General features: G+C 37.4%; 2 protein-coding genes and 1 long non-coding RNA gene across 7 annotated transcripts in view; 1 reads left to right on the top strand and 2 right to left on the bottom strand.

Moving 5' to 3' along the window:
* Positions 1-3: 3 nt before the first annotated feature.
* On the bottom strand, positions 4-8,334 carry ptger2a (prostaglandin E receptor 2a (subtype EP2)). Its single transcript, XM_055172846.2, has 2 exons — positions 6,995-8,334; positions 4-2,214 (listed from the first exon to the last, which is right to left on the bottom strand). Exons 1-2 carry the CDS (start codon positions 7,799-7,801, stop codon positions 1,918-1,920), a joined length of 1,104 nt encoding a protein of 367 aa, XP_055028821.2. The 5' UTR covers positions 7,802-8,334; the 3' UTR covers positions 4-1,917.
* LOC141365231 (uncharacterized) overlaps positions 4-27,914 on the bottom strand; it is a 146,818-nt gene continuing 118,907 nt past the window's right edge. Inside the window, exon 2 of the long non-coding RNA XR_012370397.1 lies at positions 4-679. This is a non-coding gene — a long non-coding RNA (uncharacterized lncRNA). The remainder of the gene's footprint in view (positions 680-27,914) is intronic.
* The window catches only part of nid2a (nidogen 2a (osteonidogen)), a 47,562-nt gene continuing 29,187 nt past the window's right edge, over positions 9,540-27,914 (top strand). Inside the window, exons 1-9 of one of the 5 annotated variants that reach the window (XM_073869230.1) lie at positions 9,540-9,628; positions 10,948-11,087; positions 12,220-12,522; positions 20,115-20,356; positions 20,437-20,915; positions 21,185-21,334; positions 25,403-25,648; positions 25,961-26,161; positions 26,414-26,641. In XM_073869230.1, the coding sequence (XP_073725331.1) occupies positions 10,965-11,087; positions 12,220-12,522; positions 20,115-20,356; positions 20,437-20,915; positions 21,185-21,334; positions 25,403-25,648; positions 25,961-26,161; positions 26,414-26,641 (1,972 nt within the window). In that variant the 5' untranslated portion in view covers positions 9,540-9,628; positions 10,948-10,964. Of the gene's footprint in view, positions 9,629-10,656; positions 11,088-12,219; positions 12,523-20,114; positions 20,357-20,436; positions 20,916-21,184; positions 21,335-25,402; positions 25,649-25,960; positions 26,162-26,413; positions 26,642-27,914 lie in introns of those variants that run through there. The other 4 variants (XM_073869228.1, XM_073869231.1, XM_073869227.1 and 1 more) reach the window with 4 other exon arrangements.

Below are 27,914 nucleotides of genomic sequence, written 5' to 3'. Positions count from 1 at the left end.
AGATGTATTTGATTTATTTATTTTTTCGATTCAACCAGATTGATGGATCATCATGTTTTTCAAGTTCCTTATTTGGCTTGTTTCGCTTCGTTTCAGTACAACCCACCCATAAAACAAAACTAACTGTTATACATTGTGCATAAAGAGAAACCACAGTCTAAGTAATGAGCAATGCAATAATGCTCTCTAAAGGGATAGTTCACCTAAAAATTAAAACTTTATCACCTTCATGTTTTTTAAAACCCCCCAATGTATTTCGATGTTCTACAGAACCCAAATGTTAGGTTTTTTGGTTACTAAGGAAGTGAATGGTCATCACCTCGATCACCATCCACTCAGACCAGAAAACCTTTCAAGCTTCAAATAGACCCAAAAGTGTCAAATAAATAACTCCCCTCAACTTTTATTTAAAGGGGACATTTCACAAAACTTGAAGATGTCAAATAAATCCCCACAGTGCCTGCGAAATTCTGGCTCAAAATACTCCACAGATAATTTATTATAACATTAAAATTGCCACTTTGTAGGTGTGAGCAAAAATGTGCCATTATGGGTGTGTCCTTTTAAATGCAAATGAGCTGATCTCTGCGCTTAATGGAAGTGCCGTGATTGGATAGTGCAGATTAAGGGGTGGTATTATCCACTTCTGACATCACAAGGGGAGCCAAATTTCAATTACCTATTTTTTTACATGCAAAACTAAGTTACTGTGTTGATCTTTTTCACATTTTCTAGGTTGATACAAGCACTGGGGACCCAATTATAGCACTTAAAGTCAGATTTTCATGATATGGCCCCTTACACCCGATTCTTTTTTTATCTTGTGGATATAAATATTGTTTCAAATTTTACACGTTATTCATAAAGTCATCATCCTAAAACTGCTTAAATAACAGTTCAGACACAGAAAATGTGCACTGGAAGAGATGCAACACTATAAAATCAAATCTGCATTGGGTTTTGAAAAACAAAAAAGACATTTGTTGTTCAAACCAGATGAGGGTGAGTAACTAAATAATGACAAAACTTTGATTTTGGGTAAACTGTGTCAACAACAGTAATAGAATACATGTAGGCATAACACATCACATTATTTCACAAGTCAGTGCATTCAAAATCTTCATAGAAAACAAGTACGCAAACACAAACAACGGCCTTTACAATTACACATTTACACCCACTGTACAGAACGGCACCAGCATATGTCATGTTCATAAAAAAAACGTATAATTATACTCTTTCACATGAAAGAACCGATTCATTGATCATTCAATTCTGCCTGCATATCAAAACAGATATGTGTCATTGTCATACTGTTGTATCAACATAAATTAAAGCACAATAAATACTGTATGTTGATATTATAAATACAAATAGACCTGTACAAGTGTTTTTCTGGAACTGCTCGACTTGAAATGCAGGAAACAGCATTACATGATTCACTGAATAATAAACAATCCAAAGTGGCAAATTGCATGGGAGATGTTTAGCCTTCGACCCCAAAAAGCACAACCCCAGTGAAAGTTAAATGAGCAATGATTGTGAAATAATAGCTTCAGCTCATTTTTTTGGTTGAGTATCTGTTTATATACAGTCCTAAACAGACCATCTCCCACTAAACACGTTCATCATGCAATTACAGTTCACAGGGTCCTTGCTCTCAAAACAATTGTAACCACTGAAGGAACACAGAGCATCCTTTCTTTTGACCTCACGGTTGTGTTTGTCTGACTGTCCCAGTCACACGCAACCACAAGGGGTTTCTAAACCCCTTAATGAAGATCAGCCAACAAAATAGATCCTTCTTGAAATAGCCCATAGTTCAGTTAAGATGTACTGGTTAGACATATCCATTCCTAGATGCACAAGGATACTGTGATCTCCATCATCACCGGATCCCATCGTGTCCTTGTCATGTCAAACCATCTTAACGGTCTTGTTGAGATGACTGATCTCCACGGAGGTGGAGGTAGGTTGGAGTAGCTCGATTTGGCCAGGCGTGTTTTTGGTAAGGGAAGTTTTGAACAAAGAGTTTCTGGAGCGCATGAAGGAGGTCTTACACAGCGCCCCCCAAATGAAACGCAAAACCGAGGGGCTGAAAATGATAAACACCCAGGGGTCAATGATGGAGTTAACTGAGATGAAACGCAGTGCTATAAGATCAGTCTTGTCACTGTATTTGGACTTGCCAGTGGAATTGATGTATACACGGATCTATAAAAAAGAAGAGCATTATTCAGAATTAATCAATTTTTTAAATATATTTCAGACATTTACATACTTCATACACTTAAAAAGCAATAAAATAGGTTATTAGTCAGTTGAAATGCCTTATTTTCACAAATGTCACTTTGGTATTTTCATTTGTATTTAACAAATTTGGATGTCTTTCTCTGCAAAAGCCTCTAAGTACATGCAAGAATCTCCACTTCTAAAAAAGTCTATCAATATTCAATAAACCGTTAACTGGGTAAAAAAAACTCTTGCACCTTGATGTATACATGCCTAAATTCTTTTTCCATGCACTTATGGTGCATAGTACCCCACGTTTTGGGTCAGGTCGGGTCAGCTCCCCTCACTTTGGCTTGGTTTGCTTTTCCATCGAGTTTAGTAACACTTCGGAGTGGGAGGGATTGTAGGAGTGTCGTTATATTTGTGCTGCCTACTGCTGTGACATTATACAAGAGCGTCGTCGTACATTTCCATACATTCATTTATTTCTCAGTCTGCCACAAAATTAAAATTGACCACAACAAATAGATGTTTGCACATCACTTCCTCTGTCTCACATGACAGTTTCTGTACAAACACTCGTGGCGTCGGTCGACGCGCTCCGCTGAGCCTGATTTAAGTTGCATTTAAGCATATATGCGGACGTGAGCGTCGCAAATGTGCCGCCACAAACTACACTGTTTTGGTGTTCATGATTCTCAACCTGTGGGTGTTTTTTATTGTTAAAAGGGAGTTTGGGAACTTACAGCAAGCACAGATGACAACAGGTTTACTCGAGACAGCGCAAGCTAGCATGAAGGTAAGGTAAGCATGAAGACCAATCAGTGATCTACAGTGTTTTCGCGTCAAGTTTTGGTGTCAGCTCGGGTCACTTGGAACCCTGACCGAGGTGGTGCTAAAAAAAGTATCGGGTACTACATACTGCACCCAGTGGAAAAGCCCCAAAAGGAAGCCGACCCAAACCATACCGTGGGGTACTATACAATGAAAAAGCGCCATTAGTGGACTTTGCTGAAAAATAGCTGTGGCGTTTAATGGATTTTGCCAACAAACTGGTATTTGTTAACTCTTTCCCCCCAGCATTTTCAAAAAGATGCCAGCCAGCGGCAGTATTTTTTTAAAGATTTTCATAAGTTTAATGCCTTCTCAAAAATGTTCTTCTTTATAAATATAAACATACAATATATAAAAAATGATCCATGGAAATTTCTATAGATATGAGGTGGCTAATTAGTATGAATTAGTACAACCAAGTTTTCATGTTTTTCTACATTTTTAACCCGTAACGTTTGGGGTTAGGGCTTGGGTTAGGGAATCATTAACATTTTTTATTCAAATATTCAAACGCTTTTTTTACGTTTCACTTTAAACATATTAGCTAACTTGTTAAATATGTACAAATTCCTTTGAGATCAGGTTAATATACACTCTTAAACAAATTGGTGCTGAATAAAAGCATGTAATTGGATAAATGCAAGATTCATGATGTTTTGAATAAAAGCACCATTAATAAATCTAAACATGAATGTGACAATAAATACACAAACATATTTAGCTAAACTGTGAGAACTGGATTGTGACTGATGTTTGATTTTGACAGTTTCGATTTATTATCAGACTTAAAAAGCAATTTTATATTTTCTAATTTTCCCCACAAATATCACAGGCGTGGTTTATTGTAAAATATAGCTGTGAAGCTACAAGTTGGTTTATATGCAGTGTTGATAAAGCACTTGGTTATAGGAGAAAGTATGGCATGCATATATGTCTGTCTTTGTAACTTGATCCCTTTAAAAGAAAGCATGGTTGGTTAACAACCATGTTGATTTAATTTAGATGAAATTTTCCAGGAGCAAACAACAGGGTTAGGAGAGCTTTCATTTTATATGAACAGCTCATGTTAACAGGCATGGTTATGTTATGGTTTCTAAGTAACCACATTTCTATGTGCAAATTTATTAACAGAAGTCAGAAGTGGCTATAAAAATCAAAAGGTTTTAATTGTGGAGATGCTGGTATGCATAATAGGAAATTGCATGGAAACTGAATTATTAGTGCATGAAAGTATTTAAAAACAACACATTAAGATCTTGTGTTTCTGTGCTATAAACGCAGGACCCTCGTGGCACATTAAGCAGCTCACGATCTTCTTCTAGAACAACAAATACATTCATATTTAGATTCCTAAAATCATTGTAAAAAGTTGAAACACTGCACGCTATTCCCCGTCTAACACCAAATAACTAACTGTACACCCTTGTTTGTTACAACAGCAGTCATGTTAATAATTTAAAGACACTGATTAATAGTAGGTGAGATTATACTAATTTATTAGATAGTTTAGCATGTATGGTTCCCTCTGGTTTAAAGTACACTTATTGTTTATCGTTTAAGTTCATTAAAGGGCAAGGTGAAGGATGTGGTTATTTAGACATGATAAACTCCAATACCACATGATTATGTTTTCTGAGTGAAGACAAAAGGTGAAGTCACCATTCACTTTCATTTCACTTTTTATCTCTATAGTGAAAGTGAATAGGTAACAAAGCCTATCAGTCTAAAACATTTAAATATCCCTTTTTGTGTAATGGAAGAAAGTCATATAGGCATGGACAACATTAGATTTAGTAAAAGCTGCAGGATTTTTCTATTTTTGGGTAAACTGTGCCTTTAATTGTGGAAGTTACCAAATATTTAAAGCTCCAATCTGGTGAAAGGCAATGCATGATTTATTTCATCACAATTTTGTAATACTTACTTTCAACAGATGTCTGTAAGAGATAATCTTGACCCACTATAACTAGGTAATAGGTACATCTAATTTTTAATTTTTTATATATTTAACTTATTTACAACACTATTTTATGTCACCATGTTAGCTCCTTTGTACAAAAAGGTCAGTTTTTGAGGTTTTATATAAATATGTCAATGCCACTCTCAACCCAGAAAATTAGGCAGAATATTTTTATGCTGGTGTGTACTGTTTATATTTTTATTTTTACATAGTTAATGGATAACAATCCAGGTTAATAAGGTTACATCATTTATATATGCACTACATACTATAAAAACGGTTGTTAATAGCACTAAAAGTGGTTTACTAGCTCATATTCATAAAAAAATAGTGCTAAATAGCACTAAAAGCTCATAATCATAAGGGAACCATTTTAGGGCTATAGCACCTATGAAGAACCATCCAGGGGTGATATAGCACCAATATAGCCCCAGATATGGTTCTATATAGCACAATATTCTACACAGGTGCTATATAGCACTTAAAAATGGTTCCCCTATGATTACGAGCCAGTGAACCACTTTTAGTGCTGTTTTTGCACCGTTTGTTTTTAGAGTGTAGGGTAACCGTTTTTAGTGCTATATAGCATGTAGCACCTGTAAAGAACCATATGGTTCTACATAGAGCCAGTGGTGCTATATCACCTCTTGGTTCTAGGTGCTATAAAGAATAATAATAATGGCTCTTTATAGATGCTGTATTGGTGCTATAGCACAAAAAAATGGTTCCCATACATAAAAAGTGAAACGTTGGATCAACCTTAAAAAATTACTTTAATTGGTAACACCAAAAAAGTACTTTTTTTATTTAAACATTAAAAAAAACATCTTTTTGGTGTTATCAATTGAATTTTTTAAAAGTTGGTCCAACTTTTCACTTTTAACAGTGCACTGTAAAAAAAATTTGTAGAAATTACAGCGTTACTTGAAGCTGGTTGCCGGTAACTTACTGTAGATTTAAATTTATGTTATTTACTGGCAAGAGTTTGTTCAATAAAGTTAAATAAATATTACATATTAACAAGTCTTTATCTTTACAGAATAAAACTATACAATAACAGCCTCATGCAAAGTATTCTGGGAACCAGAAATCATCATCAACCTTTTTCTGTTTTTTTTGCTTCAGATTTTGTTTCCCAGAATGCTTTGCTTGATGCTGTTATTTTAGTTTTACTCTTTAAAGACAAATACTTGAACATGTTTAATGTTCATTTAACTTTGAACGAAATGTTGCCAGTAACATACATTTAAATCTACAGTAAGTTACCGGCAAACAGCTGCAAGTAACGCTGTAATTTCTACTGAATTTTTTAAAGTGTACACTTTAAAAACATCCTGTAGAAATTACAGTATTACTGGCAGCAGTTTGCCAGTAACTTACCGTAGATTTAAATGTATGTTATTTCCTAGCAACAGTTTGTTCAAAGTTAAATGAACATTAAACATTAACAAATCTTTACAGAATAAAACTACAATTACAGACTCATGCAAAGCATTCTGGGAACCAAAATCTGAAGGAGAAAGGTTGATGAGGATTTCTGGTTCCCAGAATGCTTTGCATGATGCTGTTATTTTATACTTTTATTCTGTAAAGACAAAGACTAATTTAACTTTTTTTAAACTGTTGCAAGTAAATAACATACATTTAAATCTACAGTAAGTTACTGGCAAACAGCTGGATAACTACAGCACATTTTTTACATTGTAATATAGATATATTCACAGATATAGAGTGAAATCAGGTAAATTGGGACACTTTTTGACATTGAGTTTGTCAAAAGTGTCCCTTTTATATTCTAATGAACCCTTTTTGACCCCAAGAACCCAACAGAAAGTTTTTTTTAGATGTTTAAGGTTTTTTATGCAACCATTCAAGTAGTAGAGAACCCCTACTTTATTGGTCCCAAAGGGCTACTATCAAAATTAGATTTAGGTTCAATGTGTGCCCTGTCACGTACTGGTAACTTACCATTAATGGCAGGGAACATATGACAAATATGAGTGTCATAATGACCAGGAGAATGAGATGTTCCACCTCCTCTGCCCATGAGAAGTATCTTCTGTCCCGTTTACTCCGGGTGTGCACGGATCCTCGGTTCTGTTTGCGCTTTCGGTACATTAACACCAGGTGATAAACTACGAAACAGTTGCATGCCACTATTACCGTAACAATAAGAAGCAGGACAGTGGCGTAAACGTTGGCATACGCCCTGTGCTTCGGAACTTGAGGATTCATTGCAATAAAACACCACGTGCCGGGACAATATTGCACATATTTCCCAAAGCCTGCAAAAGGCATTACACAGAAGATAAAGCAGGCTAGATATATAGAAGGGATGGTGATGTATCCACAACGCTTGGTGACATTCCTGCCGTAGTAGTACGGGTACCCGATGGAGATGCACCTCTCCAGCGCCATAGCGAGTAGGATGGAATGTGTCGAGAGACTGAAAAATGTCATGGCGAATCCAAAATATTTACACACCGAACGAGACTCGCTCATACCAATAAGTGTGGTATTAGTAGAATATGCGACTTGCACCACGGGACTGATCAGACATGTCCCAAGTAGGTCCGTAACGACCAACGTGGTCACCAAGACATGGAAGAGAGACTGGCGCTCTCGGTTCCTCTTTTTCCTCCTGCGGAATTCCAGGAGAAGCAGGGCGATCAGATTCCCGACCACACCGAGGGCGAACATTATGGCACTGATAGCCGGACCCTCGTTCTGCTCCACAGTGTTTATGTCGTAACAAGTGTCGTTTTCACTTCCCATTTCTGCGGTGCGTATGGATGCACTTTAACTCCTGGGTCACTTGAAGCACTCCAAGTGAAAAGTTTTGAACGAGTTTACGTCGGCATATTTAAGAGGACCCCACTCGAAAAGAGTTATTGTAGAGCATTGTGTTAGCAGCGAAAAGATTGTGGGTTCCAATCCCACGAAACGCACATACTGATGAAATGTGTAGCTTGAGTCCGAATGCGTAAAAGTGAGAGCCGCGTTCCTTGAGAATTAGTCCTTTCTCGTAACCAAGATTCAAATAGTTGGAAGGTAGTAAAAGCATGGACTTCGTTTGAGCATCGTGTTCTCCAGAAAACAGAAGCGCAATTGCCTGTCTCGTGCTCTTGCTGAGGGAGTGGGAATATGCGTCGCGAGCCATGAGTTCCTCCGCTGAATGAAGTTCACTGATGAACGTCATTGTCTTGAAGCCCCACCCTCGACACGAGTTGTTCAAGACAAAGCAAAACACATTTTTAAGTAACTTCCTTGAAACCTTTGCATCTTAAAAATGTTGTGATTGACTTCCCACAGAAGCTGTATTACATGTATTACATTTAATTACTAAAAGCTTTTAAAATGATCTTAATACCCTGCAAAAGATATAAGGGGCTACGATAATAATGGTTACACACGATATAATGAGTAAATTGATTGTATGTATATGTTTGTGTTAATAAAACATTTGTTACATGTTTTTACACTACCTTGTTCTTCAGTTCTTTTAAGCAGGTAAAAACTCTTTAGAAACATGAGATGTGCTGATTATTACAAGTCCCTACATGTCTGTCTCTTTTGCCAGAAGGGATTTTATTTTTGCTCAAAAACTTAGGGCTTCCTGCTTCCCTGTATGAAAACATGTGTATGGGTTTTGTTTTAATGGTATAAAACAACATACAACTAAACAACTTTTTTTTTTACCTTAGTCTGATTTTTTTAATTCTCCTCTACTTACTTTTATTTGATTGAAGTGTTATTTTGGCAATGGAAGAGCACACCTGCATGACCAACAGGTGATGTCATTATGTGTTTCAGGTGGTTTAATATGTTACAACAAGTTTAGTTATTCGTGTTGATAAAACTTAAAAAAAATATTTATTTGATTAAATGTAGCCTACATGCCAAGGCTAATAAAACTAAATTAAAGCAAATTAATCGGACAAGTTGGTTTTCAATATTAATCCTAAATCTTCCAACGGGTGTCCCGATGAAATTTATTGGGCTCTTGCGCCCTCTGGAGACTAAATAAACAACTACAAATAATAAAATTGTTTAGGTCTTTATATACTTTTAGCACTCATTTTCGTTTTCATTAATTTATTTAATTAGACAATATCGTGTAGACCAGTTTTTCATTTTCTTTATTAATTCTAGTCTACAGTATTAACTTTGGACTGGGGATAGGTCAGATATTTGATGCGGCTTACACTGCGTACTGTGCATGTACTGTGCATTTTTTTTACAGTCTATGGTACTGTGTCATTTAAACAAATACCTTATCAAACATCGCTAAAGTATACGTTTTGCACGTACGTTATTACCTGTCAGCATGTTTTGATAATAAAAATAAGGAGGCTTGTTCGACTTCATGCGGCGCCGTAAGAACTGACAGCCGGATGACGTCAAAGTACCGCGAGAACGATTAGAGAAATAATATGAAGTCAATTTCGTCTCGCTCTCGCGGTACTTCGACGTCATCCGGCTGTCGGTTCTTGCGGCGCCGCATGAAGTCGAACAAGCCTAAAAAATTTACAGTATAAAGAGGGACATATTTCTAATTACGAATCACTTACACTTAAAAAGAGTTTAGCTTTCAGTTTGCAGGTAGGCTATTTGTCTTGTTTACTTTTCATGGATCACGCTGCTCCTCAGCTCGCATGGCATTATGGGATAGAAAGGTGTTCCATCCATACGCGGCGTAGGCCTACTTCAAAATCTCAAGTTTTTGCTCACTTAATGATATTTGTATAATAAGAATTCGGCGTAATTATACTATGTAGTAGAAAAGTCGGATGCAGCCTTTATAAATTTGATCCGTTTTATAAAACTAAAGCAGGTGACGTGACGGCCGTTTGTTTTTGTTTGTTTTACTTTGTTTCACACCGCAAACACAGTTATACATATACAGTTGGAATCGAACAGTAACAAATTATTAAATTATTTTAATATTTTTCCTTTTAAAGTCGTATTCAAAGTTTAATGCGTGACCCAGTACATTTTCTCTCGTCGATCGAAACGATTAACGTTATTAAAAAAATAAACTGCTTATTTCATCTAAATTTGGGAAACGTTAATTGTCGTGGACATTAAAACTACCCGCAATGCAAATGTTACTTTCTCATTATTTAATCTTTATTACTTTTACAGTTTTAAATTTATACTCTACCTTCCAACAGTACCTCACAGTGGCCACAAGATGGCGCCACAAATACGTCTTAACTTTCCTCTTTTAGAAATAATTGATATGTTCTAGATAAGTATACTTGAATGTAATTTTACAGTGAATATTTGTATAGTAATTTGTACAGTAAGAAATTAGTATTCACTAAGCCACTGAGTGATAAGTGAAGTCGAGTTATAATTAGATTGAACTGAAAAAAACAACAACAACGTGAACAACAACATTAGGATGTAAAAAATATAAAACATACCTCAAATAAAAAATAAATCTACAAATGCCAATTTTCCATTACATTTGCTGATAACTTTTAAATATACGTTTACTTAACACTCAAATTTCTTTTCAACAACAACATTTTGGGTATCTCAGGCTTGTGTTTAAAATGGGGCTATCAACTTTTTTGTATTTTTTATTTATTTTAATGAGTTTTTTAATATAAGAAATAATATTTTTTCTTAGACAAATTGTATCTTCTCTATGTAATAAAATCCAGATGGTTTCCAGTGTATCAGTTTTGTAGCCAATCACCGTCTCCGCGACCTCCCACATCCCTCCCGTTAAACTCCGTCAGGGCGCGGGTCCGTAACTTCCCAACTTCACTACCAACATCCCAGCGATTCTCATTCATACGAGTCCGCTCCCAGTTTACACGAGCTGAATGTGTATCTGCTGATGAAAATGACGTGGGATAAAATAGCGGTTTTCTTTCTGAAACTATCCTGGACACTTTATCATGTTACAGCCATTGAAAGACAAGACATGTATCCATACGGGCTGTTTTACGGCGATGTTACTCTGCAGGAAGGAGACGATGAGACCTCCAAAGTGATCTATCTCACCAAACCTATGTACTTCTATGAGTCGTCCTTCGACAATTTATATGTAAGTACAAGTAAAATACGTCTGGCATATGGTCTTTTTTTCTTTATTTTGCTAAGTTTTTTTTGCTAAAATATAGTAAAGAACTCATAAATTGTTTAATTTATATTTATATGTATTATTTAAATATTTTTATTTATATATTTTATCTATATATTTATTTATATAAATAGTAAATAACTCCTAAAATGTTTATTTTTAATTTATATGTATCTATATAATAGATAAATACAAACAAAAACATCCACCCTCTTGTTTTAATATATTATTTAAATATTTTTATTTATATATTTTACGTATATATTTATTTATATAAATAGTAAAGAACTCATAAAATGTTAATTTTTTTATTTATATGTATCTATATAATAGATAAATACAAACAAAAACATCCCCCTCTTGTTTTAATATATTATTTAAATATTTCTACGTATATATTTATATCTAAATAAATATAATAAACTTAAAAAAATTATTTCTATCTAAATAATAACATCCACCATTTATTTATATTAATATATCATTATCTAAATAAATATATGTCTAGAAAGGTAGTTACTGACAATGTGATAAACTTTCCCAAATTACCTAAACTTATCTAGTATAGATGGATAATAGATGGATATATAGTACAACCACCAAATGTTATACATTTTTATTACATAAAGTGATTATAAAAATGTTAAGGGTTTTTTCATAACATACTTGTCAACTAGAACAGTGGTTTTCAAACTGGGGGCCGTGAGATGGTGCCAGGGGGGCCCCAGTTTTATGACATTTTATGAAATACATTAATTAATCATGAATTCTGTGTAATTAAACCTAAAAAAAATAAGGCTGCAACCAAAAGCACTACTTTTTTGTATAATTTTAGAGTTGTAGAACAGTTTTTGTCACAAATTTTCTTTGGGGGGGCCGCGTAGGAATGATCGTTTACAAGGGGGGCCACACGATGAAAAGTTTGGGAACCACTGAACTAGAAGACTTATTTTCAGTTATAAATGTTGTTTATTTGTATAAAAGATAACTTGCGTTTACCCAAAAGTTCTGCACAATTTTAAGAACATGAGATTTAGCTCATTGGATCAACTCCATTCATTCGGCCCCTCCATTTATGTTATTTGGCTTGCTCCAGGTGGCCACCAATGGAATCATCTCAACTCAGGATCTTCCCATGGAGAAACAGTACGTGGACGACGGCTTCCCCACTGACTTCCCTGTCATCGCCCCCTTCCTGGCTGACATTGACACCAGTAAGGGAAAAGGATTCATCTACTACAGGCAGACGGAGTCCCCTACCGTGCTTGAGCGGGCGGAGGCGGATGTGAAGAAAGGCTTTCCAGACGCAGTCTTCACCCCTAGCCATGCCTTTATCGCCACCTGGGTGAATGTGTCCGCATATGAGGAAGTTTCCCGCAGCTCTAGTCCATCCAATCGGGTAAGACCCTTTTCATGGAGTGATACCAAATGTGACCCTGATGCTTTGGCATTACCCTGATCTCCCTTAAGGCAGAGGTTATCAAAGCTGGTTATCTGGGGTCTGTCCCAATTTAGTCCCGCTCTTCTAATCTAATCTTAGGCCTGGAGGGCATTTGCACAGACAATGATGTCTCCCAATACCTGCTTATCTATCCCAGAACCCCATCAGCCTTTATTGTTTACCTATTGTTTGAGTTTTTGGAGGAATGAAGAGAAACATTTATAGTTAAATTCCTTTTTTAAGACGTTTTTATTAGATTTATACGTTTATTAGATCCATCAGAAGTATAAAGAGGTGGTTGTTTGTGAAAAGTCCTGTTGTTTAAGTGGAATTATTTCAGCTCAGATGGAAAGAAAACACATTTCTGAGGGTCACCAGTGTATTCTAATGGATATTAATGAATGGGCTTTTCTTTACTGGTGTAAGTTTGGCTTCCTCATCCAGTCGGCTGAGGAGAGACAGCTGCAGGGCTCATAAACTGTTATCCTTTGTTATTCATTGGTTCCAGAAAAGGCCTTATGTTAATGCACATATTTGTTTTTTTAATGTACACTAGACTCTGTGTTATTCATTAGCCTATTAGTCAAAAGTTTGGGCGTATCCACCCTTAAATTACCTACATTCTAAAATAAGACCGGGTTGTTTCAACTCATAGTTGGGTGAAATATGGACAAACCCAAACGTTGGTTTAATTGAACCTAGAAAATGGCCACATTTGACACAGGCATGGGTTGAAACAACCTGCACTCTCTATAAAATGCTGGATTATTTTCAACCCTGCGCTGGGTGAAAAGCGGACAAACCCAACCCACTAGGTTGTAATTTAACCAATGCTGGCTCGTTTTAACACAAAATGCTGTTTTAGCCCATTTTTGGGTCAAATATTAATGAACTGAAAACAACTTGCACTGACATATCTTAGAATACATCAGTGCCCTTTGTTTTGCCTCAAAATGCACACAAGTAATGTTTTTAGTAAGGCATGTTTGTTAAAACTAGTTATATTTCCTAATTAAACTAAGGCCTAGTCCTGGCTTAAGCTAATCCTTGTCCGGGAAACTGCCCCAAAGAGTCTATATGTGTCCCTGGAGCACAAAACCGATCATAAAGCTAAGTTAGTCCATTTTTTATGTGTGCGAGAGGGTCCGTCTACAGTGCGCGTGACGCTTTTTTATCAGAAGAGTACGCTCACCGCCAGATTTTTTAATACTCGAGTACATTGTACATGTAGGTCGCCCCCGCTCCTATAGGAGAATGTACTATGTCAGTGGTTTTCCGCGTGCGGCCCCCCCTTGTGTACGGTGCATTCCTTTGCGGCCCCCCAAAGAAAATTTATGACAAAAACTGTTCTAAAATTTAACATTTTAATTATACAAAACATATTAAGTTATACAAAGTAGTGCTGTTGGTTAGTAGCCTCATTTTTTAAAGGTTTAATTACACAGAATTCATGATAAATGAATGTATTTTATAAAATGTCATAAAACTGGGGCCCCCCTGGCACCATCTCGCGGCCCCCCTGGGGGCCCCGGACCCCAGTTTGAGAAAAACTGTACTATGTAGCCCAGGAGATGCATTGCATTTGTTGTAATTCACATGCGTTGAACGTCTGTGTTCACGTACGAGTCAAATAAACTATACTTTGCAAGGCTTTGTATTCGACCGTACGCGTACATTCATTTACACTATACTCCGGGCTCAAGGGTCAATTTTTTAAAATTGAAATGTATACATCATATAAACAGGAATATGATGTATGATTTGTTATGATTGGATAATATTTGTCCAAGATAAAACTATTTGAATATCTGACATCTGAGGCTGCACAAAATTCTAAATATTGACAAAATTAAAAGGATTAGTAAAAAAAAAAAATCCAGATAATCTACTCATCACCATGTCATCCAAAATGTTGATGTCTTTCTTTGTGGGGTCGAGAAGAAATTATGTTTTTTCAGGAAAACATTCCAGGATTTTTCTCCTTTTAATGGACTGTAATGGACCCCAACACTTAACAGTTTTAATGCAGTTTAAAATTGCAGTTTCAAAGGACTCTAAATGATCCCAAACGAGGCATAAGCACCTTATCTAGCAAAACGATTGTCATTTTTAGCAAGAAAAACAAAAATATGCACTTTTAACAACAACTTCTCGTCTTCCTCCGGCTGTGTGACGCGCCAGCGCGACCTCACGTAATTGCATAAATGACGTTGAAAGGTCACGTGTTACATATATGAAACGCACATTTACAATTAAACAATAAACTGACACAAAGACATTAATTAGTATCATTCGACATACAACAACGTTGGAACGATCCTCTTTCTCCACACTTGTAAACACTGGGGCGTAGTTTCGCATGCGTCATCCTTGACCTCTTGACGTGATGACGTATTACGTGAGGTCGCACTGGCGTGTCACACGACCGGAGGATGATGAGAAGTTGTGGTTTAAAAGTGCATATTTTTTATTTTTCTTGCCAAAAATGGCAATTGTTTCGCTAGATAAGGCCCTTATGCCTCATTTGAGATCATTTAGAGTCATTTGAAACTGCAATTTTAAACTGCATTAAAACTGTAAAGTGGTGGGGTCCATTAAAATGAGAAAAATCCTGGACTGTTTTACTCAAAAAACATAATTTCTTCTCGACTAAGCAAAGAAAGACATCAACATTTTGGATGACATGGTGGTGAGTAAATTATCTGGATTTTTTTAAGAAAATTGACTAATCCTTTAACAGCGTTTAAAGTTGTCCAAATGAAGTCTTTAAAACACATTACTAATGATAAATAAATATTTTATCTATTTACAAAATATCTTCATGGAACATGATCTTTACTTAATATCCTAATGATTTTTGGCATTAAAAAAATTATTTTATTACCCATACAATGTATTTTTGGCTATATCTACAAATATAACCTTGTGACTAATCACTGATTTTGTGGCCCAAGGTCACATATAAACATTTTCTGTGTTAATTTAACCCAATAACTGGGTTTGTCCCTATTTAACCCAATACAGGGTTGAAAATAACCCCTGCATTTTTTAGTATAGCATTTCCGATTAAAGCAAACCATAGGTTAATTTAAGCCCAACGGTCAGGTTTTGTCCATATTTTACCCAACGACCTGTAAAGTCTTTGCATTCTCTCAACAAACTTCATGAGGTGCATTTTGGGGTGAATGTGTAATTTTAATTTAATAAACACAATTTATATTGGTCCCTAAAAATTTCAAGACCCCTAGCATTGAGACAAAATGTTTTTATGAGTGTTTCCAGCATATTTCATTGGTGGTGTACACCAAAACGATCTCTGAAGATTCAGGGTGATCATTCATTGCAAATATCCATAATAAATCGATGGAGATTCGAAAAGCAGAGACTTTAAAACTGTGCCAAGCTGTATTGTTCTCCCAGTGGGAAGTCAAACAATGCCGGTCCTCCTCAACATTATTTACACAATGTTTACATACTAAATTTCACTTGATTGCAATAGAAAGCCTTTAAGCAAACTCATTGAGTTGATTTACTACGCTTCCGGCCGGTCTCTCCAAAGAGAGTTTGGATCAGAAGGTCCTTGTGATGGAAAACTCTGCATGATCCCTTGTGTTTTCCTTAGATAAACATGCTTTATCTTTGCTTTATCTTCCTCTGTGTCTTCTCCAGCCCCTAGATCCTCTGCCTAGAAAGAGTAGACAGACGGTTATGAAGGCTTTACTTCATGAATAGTGGAGATCCCCGCGCATAGCACAACTACTAAATTTTTTTTACTATAACATCTTTAAACAATCTTGTTTATGGGTGTGTTTCTTCGCTGTGGTTCTGCAATTAGGAGTTTGAAGCTGAAGGCCATATAGTTGGGTGAGGGGATTGGGTGGTGTTAAGGTGGGAAATGCGATGGGTATTAGGGAGCCTGAGCCTCGGGGACAGATTTTAGGGAATGGGGTGTGGGGTGTTGATTAGTGGAGGTGATAGCTTTTTACTTAAGGACAGCTTGGATTGCTAAACAGAAGAGAGGAATTTCACACACATCCTCTGTGTGTGTACGTGTGAGATAGAGAGAGTAGGACAGGGAGGGGGTGGCATGGGGACACCTTTTGATTTGTGTGCTAAATGCATAGATGTTGTACTAGAAACACTTAAGTTTGACTAAATGGTCTTTTATCAATGCACAAAATAAATATCTTCAGAAACATCTCTAAAACTCCTTTTTTTTGCTGGCAGCACCAAGTAAACTTTATCATAGCCACTTACATAAATGTCCTCCTCCAAAAATTCCTTGTTGCACTTAAATTTTTAAGTTAAATCAACTTGGATTCACAATCCATGTCTTGATTAGTGAGGACTCCTCACACTCGGATCCTGATGACGAAAGGGGGCTCGGATCGGTCAAAGTACAGTGTGAGAGCGTGCTTCTGGGAAAGTGGGGGGGGGGGGGGGGGTGGCAATTGCGCTCGGGCACAGTTCGTTTGGGATAGGGACCTTGTCTTTAGTGCTCTGTTGAGTGCCTTATAAATAGGTGTGAAACACAACAGGACGGGGTCAAAAGATAGTATTAAAGTGGCAAACTCCTTGTCGGGGGGATGTTTGGTGGGTTACAAGTCCTTGTAAAATCAATAAACAGTCCTTCTCCAAAGTCCTTCTCCTTGATCTTACAGCACGTTTTCTTAAAAAAATGCAATGAAATATGCGGTATATTTATGCAATTTTATGCAATGAAATTGCAGGAACTTGCAAAAATTGCGGGAAAAACTGTTTGCAGCTTTTGCAGCTTTTCAATGATGTTCACGTCACATAATCACATCACTTTATAACGTTCCCATGGCAACAGGGGACATGGCTGCACTTGTGTGAGGTAAATACAAATTTTTTTTACTTTCTGCTAAAATATATGTGATTTTTGCTACGAAAATGTGCGAAATTATGAAATCATGCAAGCCCCGCATATTTTGCGAATGGAAATCTGCAATTTATGCTGTGAAAGTGTGGTGTATTTGAAAAAATGTGCCCCCCTCCCATAAATATGCAGACTTTGGCTGATTATGCGTTGAATCATGCGATCGCATAATCGCGTTTTTCTGGAGGGATAAATAAAATAAATAAAGTTGTTGCAAACACCATATTCAGGCTTCCTTTGAAAGTCTAGATGGTAAAGATTATCAAAACTTAATGCAGCTCATCATGTAGACAACATGACATTTCGTCAGAAAGCAAATTGAAACTTGAAGGTCTTAAATAGATTTGGGGGCCTTTTACATGACAACGGAAAGTTTTTATATGGGAAAAGTTAGAGTTTTAATTCAGTTTGGCTGTTCCTTTAAATGCCAATGGGTTTTAACCCTTTAACTGGCGCAGCCCTTTTTGAGTGGGGGTTGGTGAAAAGGTGATATACACCTTTAAATTAATATAACTCTGGCATTTTTTTTTTTTTTGGCTTAGAAGCCTAATTTTGGTTTTAATTTTGGTAATTTTTGGTTTTAAAGAAGACAATTTAACGTTTTTTAGGGAAGTGTCTAGAGGTGAAAATATTTTTTTTAAAGCAGTTTACATTTATTTGTAATAAATAAAAATGCAATATAGTATAATTTTTAATACATAAAATTGTCAAAAAACTGAGGTTTGTGCTGGTTTGCTGCATACTTGTGTCACAAATTAATAAATTACAGTTACTGCATTATTATTACTGCTAAAAGGTTTTGAAATATGAAAACTACATTCTTAGACCTTTCCAACAATATATAGTTTGTCGTGATAAATTAACATTTACATAGAACATATTGAAATAAACGTAGGTGTCCCGCTCACGGGACAGCGCCAATTAACGGGTTAAAGTGCAAGTTTTTAAAAACGACGCCTTATCATCTCCATGTAAACTACCTAGTCGCTTTGCAAACTTTTGGTAACACTTTAGTACAGGGAACATTAATTCATTATAAGGGTGTCACAATTTCGATTTTAAATCGAAATCGATCGAAATTAAGTCACAACCTCGAACTTCGAATTAAAAAATGGGATCGTCGATGCTGCCACGCCCCCATTTCACGTCCGGTCGGCTTGCCAAGCGGGGGAAAATAAACTCTCAGAAGTGCCTTTAAAAACATCCATCCACCGGAACGCAATTTATATTTTAAACACGGGGGATGTATTGCTACAACTCCTTGAAATGCATATCATAAACAGGATTACTACCTAGTGATCTGCCTTCGGAGTTCGGACAGAGCGCAGCTCTCTGCACGTGCACGAGAGAGCCGCCCAGATGCAGCGGGTTATGATTTATAAAGGTATAGCTTGCCTCAGCTCGCATGAAACGCATGAAACTGAACAAATACGTAAGGATTATTACTTTAGTTTATGTTTAGACTTTGGACAGATGCGAGAGCGCGTGCATGTGAGACAGAGAGAAGCGCAGCTGCTTATGACGCACCGGTTTTATTTCAGATAATAGAAGTCCAAGACGCGCGCATTAAGTCTATCTGCGTGCAAGAAGGAATTCTCTCTCTACAAGCTCTCTCGCGTAAAGTTAAGCCCACAAACCCCCATGCGAGGAAAAGCATGCAATGTGCATGTTAATGTGAAACTATAATAATTATAATAATAATAATAATAAAGGCATATAATTTTTTGTCTTAAAAAATTATTTTAAAAATCGAGAACCGAATTGAATCGTGGCATTAGAATCGAAATCCGAACCGAGGATTTGGAGAATCGTGACACCCCTAATTCATTATTAACCATGACTTTTGACTCAGTAAACTACTAATTTACTGCTAATTAATACCTAATAAGGTAGTTATTGTAGTGGTTAGGTTTAGGTATTGGATTGGGTTATGGGATGTACAATATGGTCATGCAGAACAAGGCATTAACTTTATAAGCACTAATAAACAGCCAATATATAAGCTAATAAGAAACTAGTTAAAAGTGAGTATACAAAATTTATGTAAATTATTCTTAATAAAAACTTTTTGAGATTACAGTGATCATGCATTATACTTTATCTGCAATTAAAAAACTGCTTATTTTACCCCCGAAATAACTACGTTTAGAGAGAACCAAAGCTTTAATTACAAAAATAACCATTTCAATCTTAAAGTGGCAGTGGTATTCATCTGCTTAATGTTTTTCTGCTTACAAACTCTGCCATGTAAATAGGCAATCCACCTTGGCAGGAGGGATGAGAGATGAGACTTTCATTGGTTTATTGAACGTTATGCCCAAAAAAAACCCATTACGAGAATAGGAACAACCCTTTTAGACTGTGCGCCAGGCGCATAGACCATTTTCCTGTCGTTAAACTAGCAAAAGTGTATTCTGGCACACCCTTTTAGACTGTGTGCGCGTGCTTTATCAGCTGTACTAAATTGTGGGTACATTTATGCATCTGGCAAACACTTTTACCTAAAACAACTTACAATGCATTACAAGGTATACATATGTGTATGTCTGTTCCTTTGAAATGAACCCATAACTATTGTCCTGCTAACTACAGGAACTACTGCATGTGTGCATTAGGAATCATGTTGATGGTTTTCTATTCTTTCTTGTAGGTGAACACGTTCCAAGTGGTTATTGCATACAATGAGAAAGATACATACGCTCTCTTCCTGTACCCAGAAGATGGATTGCAGTTTTATGGGACTCGACCTAAAGAATCATACAACGTTGAAATTGAGCTTCCAGCACGTGTGGGGTTCAGCAGAGGAGAGCTCTCCTTCTTATTTTTCTCACGAACGGAGGGTCCTTACTACAGCGTCACCACCAATGAGCAGTCCATCAAGAACCTTTATCAGTAAGTGAACCTGAATTTTTAATTCAAACTTCATTTGGTAGTTTCTACTTCCTACATTTAAATACATATTCTATACACAGGATAGGAAATACAGGAATGCCAGGAGTTTGGCTCTTCCACATTGGAAACAGAGACTCCTTCCAGAATGTTGTTTCTCCACATCATGAGGCAGTTTCATCCAAAGCTCCCCCCGTTTTGGATCCAGAGTTCCCCGATGAAGAGTACACAGATGAGGATGAGGAGGAATACCATCCAGACTTCCAGGACCCCACTACAACAGAGTTTATTGAGCCAGAGCGGGACACATCTTTATTGGAAGATCTCAACCAGCAGACGTCCCTTGATAATTCTCATCTTGAACCTTCAGAATCTAGTCCAGAAGATGTCCCCGAGCCGGAGCACCATCATTTACCCTCGGAGGACGTGACCCAGCCACAGCGGCCGCATCCGAAACATGCAATCCTGCAGGTGTACCCAAACCGTGTGAAGGATGTCCCACCACACACTTCTGGTGTTCAAGTATTCAGTGTTGATGAGAAAGTCGACTTTGAGACTGGAGGTGAGATCACACTTTTGTGATATGGGTTTATCAATCATTTATTGTAAGGGTATCTACCTAAACAGCACACACATACATTTTATCAGTATTAGTGTTTTCTTGGGATCAAACTCATGACCTTTTGCGGTACTAATGCAATTCTCTACCAATTGAGCTACAAAAACTCAAAATGTCTCTTAATTTATTTCTTCATTTCTTCTAAGAAACCAAAAACTCTCCAAACATTTTAAAAAGATGTTTATATATTTCATTTTTTATCTTTTCTACAGTGATCCAGTATTCCACTGATAATAAGGAGACCTGCGAACGCTTCCAAACGCAGTGTAGTCAGAACGCACATTGTACAGATTTTTCTACTGGTTTCTGCTGTGAATGCAACTCAGGATTCTATGGGAATGGTCGCCATTGCCTGCCAAACGGTAAGACTGGTGTGGGTATATTAGAAAAAGAGCTGTTGTGAAAGCCACTACATGTACCTAGTGTTGGCAGTTTTCGATCTGCTAGCAATAGCAACATAGCTTTGAAAGCCTAAACAAAAAAGATCTCACCCTTAAAGGAACACGCCAACTTTTTGGGACTTTAGCTTATTCACTGTATCCCCAGAGTTAGATAAGTCCATACATACCTTTTTCATCTCCATCTTCCTCTACTGCTCCCAATAAGTGACAAAACGTATACATACTGGGAACTATATTATACTACATACTATATATTTCCCAGTATGTATAGGGTTAAAAGATAGCTGTATCTCATATGACCTTGTTATTTGTGCACCCTGTGACTATACAAATCACAACATATAAATAGGAAAAGGTTGGCTTTATTTTGTCACTTATTGGGAGCAGTATGCTAGCTGGAGCCATTCACTTCCAGTCTTGGTGCTAAGCTAGGCTAGCAGGGGGTGCGTCAGACAGAGTTATGGCACGCACGGAGATGAAAAAGGTATGTATGGACTTATCTAACTCTGGGGGATACAGTGAATAAGTCCCAAAAAGTCAGTGTGTTCCTTTAATTCATAACTTCCTCCAAAGCCACACCTCCACATTCTGATTCTGATTAGACAGTTACAACAGGTATTTTATGTAAGAAATAATGTAAAGGCATCCGGTTGTTATCGCAGAAATAAGCCCTGACAGTGTGATCAGGATCTTGTATGGGGCTTATTTCACAATAACAACCGGCTGCCTGTACATTATCCCGCTTATTACACGCCTATTTTATTTACTCATTTTTAATGAATGCAGGTTTTCCTTGAGGAAAACCCTCTACTTTCGGTTTTAAGATTGGACAAGACATTTAAATGTCCCAAACACGCTTTTTGGTTTAATCATTTGTTAATTCAGCAGCAACAACATAAACAAACGGCTTTTGTGGACGAAATGTAACTTCTGGTAGACTTACACATAGAATCAATAACAACAGAGTCTATTTACAGTTTATTTCTGATAACAAGCAAAATTAATTCTGAGGTAACGTTACTGTGGAAAAATGAATGTTTACAATGTAAGCCACAGATCCTTGAATTCTTGCTTGGCTGCCAAACCTCTTCTCTTAGCAGTGATCCATCCTCGCATCTCCCCTCGTCTTTTAAAACGGAAACATTTTAAGTTATTTGTTCCAGAGGTCAGTTTAGTCACTAGCCAGACCGATAAACAAGCACAGACCGAAAGTTAACTAAATTCCTGGTGGTTAGACGTGGCAATGGGTGTGCGTCCGATGGAACCGTCTATATAATGTCATATATGTCATTAAAAGACATATTAATAATTTTTATGTAATATTAAACTGTACCTGTCAAAATTATTTGCAACCATCCGTGTTACTGTGTGTAATTAGTTTTGAGCAGTTGTTGTCTAGGAATAACAAACACGAAAATGTTGCTGCTGGCCAATCAGAATCAAGCATTCCAACAAGCCGTGTAATAATCCTAGTTAATATCCAATTGAAATTGACAACATAGACTTATCCGAGTCATTTATTGCTTAGCTTTAAAGGGACACTCCACTTTTTTTGAAAATATGCAAATTTTCATGCTCCCCTAGAGTAAATATTTGATTCTTACCGTTTTGAAATCCATTCAGCCGATCTCCGGGTCTGATGCTAGCGCTTTTAGCATAGCTTAGCACAATTCATTGAATCTGATTAGACCATTAGCATCGCACCTAAAAAAAAACCCAAAGAGTTTCGATATTTTTCCTATTTAAAACTTGACTCTTCTAGTTATATCGTGTACTAAGACCAATGGAAATTTAAAAGTTGTAATTTTGTAGGCAGATATGGGTAGGAACTATACTCTCATTCTGGCGTAATAATCAAGGACTTTGCTGCCGTATCATGGCTGCAGCAGGCACAATGATATTACGTAGTGCCCGAAAATAGTCCCCTGCTATTGAAAGTTACTAAGGGGACTATTTTCGGCTGCTGTGTAATATCATTGCACCGCCTGCAGCCATGTTACGGCAGCAAAGTCCTCGATTATTACGCCAGAATGAGAGTATAGTTCCTAAGCCATATCTGCCTAGAAAATGGTTATTTTTTTGGCGTGATCCTAATGGTCTAATCAGATTCATTGGATCATGCTAAGCTATGCTAAAAGTGGTAGCGCCAGACCCTGAGATCAGCTTGAATGGATTCCAAACTGGTAAGAATCAAATATTTAACTCTAGGGGAGCTGAAAAATGAGCATATTTTCAAAAAAAGTGGAGTGTCCCTTTAAATATATAAACTCTGTGAAATCACCTCAATCAGCATTTCTCCTTCCAAAAGCAGATGTTTTAACGTGAAGGAATTTGCAGATCACATTTTGTACAGATGTGATTTGGCACACACTTTGTACTAATTAGATCAGCAGCACCACCGATGAAGCCCCGTTTCGCAGCCCAAAACCACGACTTTTACAAACTGCAACATTTGCCTGCATAGTGGCTGCTAATTGTCTGTAATTGGTGAACATTCCTTTTACCACTACCCACAACTAGCACAGTCTTTTTTCTTAAAAGTTCAGACTGACACTGTTTTTGTGGGTGGATTTATGTAGGAAATACTTGAGTTTTGAAAAGGAATTCCCTCACAAGTCATTCAGCGGCCCGTATGAGGTTTCGGTAACGGGGGTCTTCTGAGTGCAGTGACGTCACATTGGCCATGCTGGCTTTTAATGTACCTGTGAAGATCCTTTCAAAGCCTGTTTGTGAAAGACAACTCAAGCCTAGAAGTGAAACGTCTGGCTGGGTTGTGCTGAATGATAGACATTTGTGTCTGAGAGAATATATTCAGTGGAAAAGCCTCATCAGCTGTCAGAAATGCATGTGTACAGTGGGAGCTTTGTGTGCTTGGAGAGAGAGAGAGAGAGAGAGAGAGAGAGAGAGAGAGAGAGAGAGAGAGAGAGAGAGAGAGAGAGAACCCGGCTGACAGTACAGATTTCTGTCAGGACAGTGTTGCCATTTTCTCTGTGTGTGGCAGAAACCCCCTAAACCGCTAAGTAACTAGACTGTCAGCAGTTTACAAATTAATTGGGTAGATCGTACAATAAATTAACCTTTTTGCAACATTTATTCAGGGTTCCCACGGGCCCTTGAAATCGTTAAAAGTTTGTGAATCTAGGGGAAAAAATTCAAGGCCCTGGGAAGTTTTTGAAAACATACATACATAGATACAGGTCATCGAAAGTGATGAAAGTTTTCTCGAAAAAAAATCCATATTATTCCCTGTGTAGTGTAGGATAATATTATAAAAATTATAGACTTTTTAAGCACACGTGCTAAACTGTTTGCTTTAAATGCTTATATCTTCTGTATGCAAATGTCGATTAATACCACATTTTTTTTGCATAGTTGTGTTTGACACATGAAAACATCTAGGGTTACATATGTAGCTGTTGTTCCCTGAGAAGTGAATGAGACGCTGCGTCTCCTTTGCCGTACTTCCTGCGTCCCTGTAATGCCGTCTTTGGCAATATTTCAAATAGCGATATACTTCCTGGTTTCCGCGTCACCCTGTCTTTGTCGTTAATCCTCACCATTGGTTGAATTTGATATACACATTCAGACGCACTTACCCCAGGAGGCACCCCCAAAGTGTCACCGCAGTGACGCAGCGCGAGTTCCCTCAAAAAGGGAACTGTAACAATTTATCTTGAAAGGTAACACAGTGTAACCTTGCTCTCACTTGAAATGTGTCCACACATTTAGTCCTTGAATTTGAGGGTATTGGACCTTGAATTTGAAGTTAACTAAGGTGTGGGAACCATGTTTATTTAACATTACGTAATATAAAAATGTAACTCTTTATATATTACAAACAAAAGCGATCACCATAAAAGCAATCTATTAAACAAATTGCAATGTGTAGATATAAGGCATCATGAAAGTTTCAGCTTTGCCATGGTCAACCTGTGGACATTTAATAATTACAAAATTAAGTATTAAGTAGAAAGAAAAATAATAAGAGTCAGTTAAACACAAAGATAACATTTGTCTTCATATTATCAGGTGCACCTCATCGAGTGAACGGAAAGGTCAGGGGGACTTTAACAGTGGGCGGCACTCCGGTGCAGCTGGACAGTATCGACATGCACGCTTACATCGTGGTGGGTGATGGACGGGCGTACACCGCAATCAGTGAGGTCCCAGAGCCGGTCGGGTGGGCCCTCATGCCCGTAGCCCCCATCGGAGGTCTGTTCGGTTGGCTATTTGCCCTGGAGCTGCCTAACAGCCATAATGGCTTCAGTATCACCGGTGAGCCCGTCATAATGTCATCTTTTGCTTATTTTATGGTGTTGCATGTTTTGGTTCTCTTTAATCGAGAGGTGAGCATTCCTCCAAAAGTACATTGGGTTGGTTTTAAGGTGCAAAATGTACTCGAAGTCAGGTGCTCTGTGTTTTAACATTGTTTTAAAAGGAAAACACCTGTTCAACAAGCACCATTAAAAGGTTCATAACTCACATCTGGATGTTATTTTGCAACTACAAAATTTTTCGCGGTTAATTGCATCAGCAACAATGAGCTTAAACAACCATTAAACACGGCCAATTAAAACATTTTTATAGGTGCTGAATTTACTCGCCGAGCCGATGTGACCTTCTATCCCGGTAACCAGCGGCTCAGTATCGTCCAGACGGCCATGGGTTTGGACACCCAGAATTACCTCAACGTGGACACTCATTTAGAGGGCAGCGTACCCTTCATCCCTCCTGATTCCACTGTGCAAATGGAGCCATTTAAAGACACCTACCAGTATTACCCTTCATGTTAGTCCTTCTCTTCTTGTTCATAATAATAAAACATCTCATCATTCATGTTCATGTCTTTTTAAATTCATCTCAGTCCTGTTGGAAACTTAAGTTGTAGGCTTTAATAATGAAATAAACATTGTCTACTTCTCCTGTCTACAGTATTTCCTTTCATAGGAAACCCTGTCTGATGTTGGTGCACCCTTAACAAAAGCTTATTTGTGTATTTTGACATAATTGGTATTTTTCCTTATACTTTTCTGTTTTTAGTGATAACCTCCACGTCGGCGCGTGAGTTTACAGTCGTGTCTGCAGAGAATGGAGCAGAGACCTTTACTCTCCAGATCAAACAGAACGTCACATACAGAGATTGCACTCACGGACCACGCAGCAATCTCGAAACGCAGGAGTTGAGAATCGAGCGCATATTTGCATTGTTCGCCAAAGAGGAGCGCATCCTTCGATATGCTATAACCAACAAGATCGGTCCTGTGGGAGGTAGGTTTCAAACACAGTCACTGGGTATGAAGGTCCTACTGAAAAGCGTTCATCCTACATTATGTAGGATGATTTTATGTTTAAGGTCACCTATTGTCCGATTCACGTTTTTACATTTCCTTTGGTGTGTAGGTGTGTATTAGTACATGTTAACGATATGCAAAAGGTACATACCCAAAGTAAACGATGGCGCGAGTTATCGTTTCCAATGTTTTCTTTTCTTGGACTATAACAAACACACGGATTGTAGGCAACAGTATACTTCCTGGGCTTGTTGACGTAGACAAGACCGACATTATCATAATTCCTCCCGTTTCGGCCCAGCCTGTAAATGAACTCCTGTTAGCATTGCATTGTTGGCGAATCTTTCAAACATGGTAAGGAGCGCCACTGGCTGACGTCAGCAGTATTCAGGGCAATCACATTGTACAGATTAGCTGGCCAATCAAGGACACAGAGCTTATCAAATCAATGAGTTTTGTACAAAATCAGTGCGTTTCAGGAAGACAATGGGTCTAATTCACTAAGCATGCGTACGCACAAATTTTTTCGTAAAATCTGCATACGGACGTTTTAACTTATAAATCATGATTCAACAAAAACTTTCGTACTAAAATGTATTTTAAAGGTGCAGTGTGTAAATTTTAGCGGCATCTAGTGGTGAGGTTGCAAATTGCAACGAACGGCTTAATCCACTGCTCACCCCTCGCTTTTGAAACACATAGAGAAGCTCCGGTGGCCGCCACCGGACAACTTGGTAAGAGAACTTAGTCGGAGACAACTTAGTAAAAAAAATTTGTCCGTTAAGGGCTTCTGTAGAAACATGGTGGCACAAAATGGCGTCTTCCATGTATGTAGACCCTCGGTGTATATATATAAAAAGGTCTCGTTCTAAGGTAATAAACACATAACGGTTCATTATGAAAGGTCTTTATACACCCCTGATAATATAGTTTTGTATATTATTTTGCATTTCTGTCAAGATATCCTTCTAAAAACACACTGCACCTTTAAATGTTTGCAAAAACGTAAGAACAAAATAAAAAAGAACTGTGTTATATATTTTATATATTTTTTCCTTGTTCATGATTATTGCGCACGTGTGGTTGTTCTTACGTTTTTGCATACATTTAAAATTAATTTTAGTACAAAAGTTTTTGTTGAATCATGATTTGTAATTTAATACGTCCGTATGCACATTTTACGAACAAATGTGTGCGTACGCATGCTTAGTGAATGAGACCCAGTATATCTGCAGCTACAAAAATGTACG

The sequence above is a fragment of the Misgurnus anguillicaudatus genome, chromosome 7 (genome assembly GCF_027580225.2).
Source record: "Misgurnus anguillicaudatus chromosome 7, ASM2758022v2, whole genome shotgun sequence".
Lineage (NCBI taxonomy): Eukaryota > Metazoa > Chordata > Actinopteri > Cypriniformes > Cobitidae > Misgurnus > Misgurnus anguillicaudatus.
The sequence above is the reverse complement of the archived record's forward strand: the minus strand, read 5'-3'. Positions and strand labels throughout refer to the sequence as shown.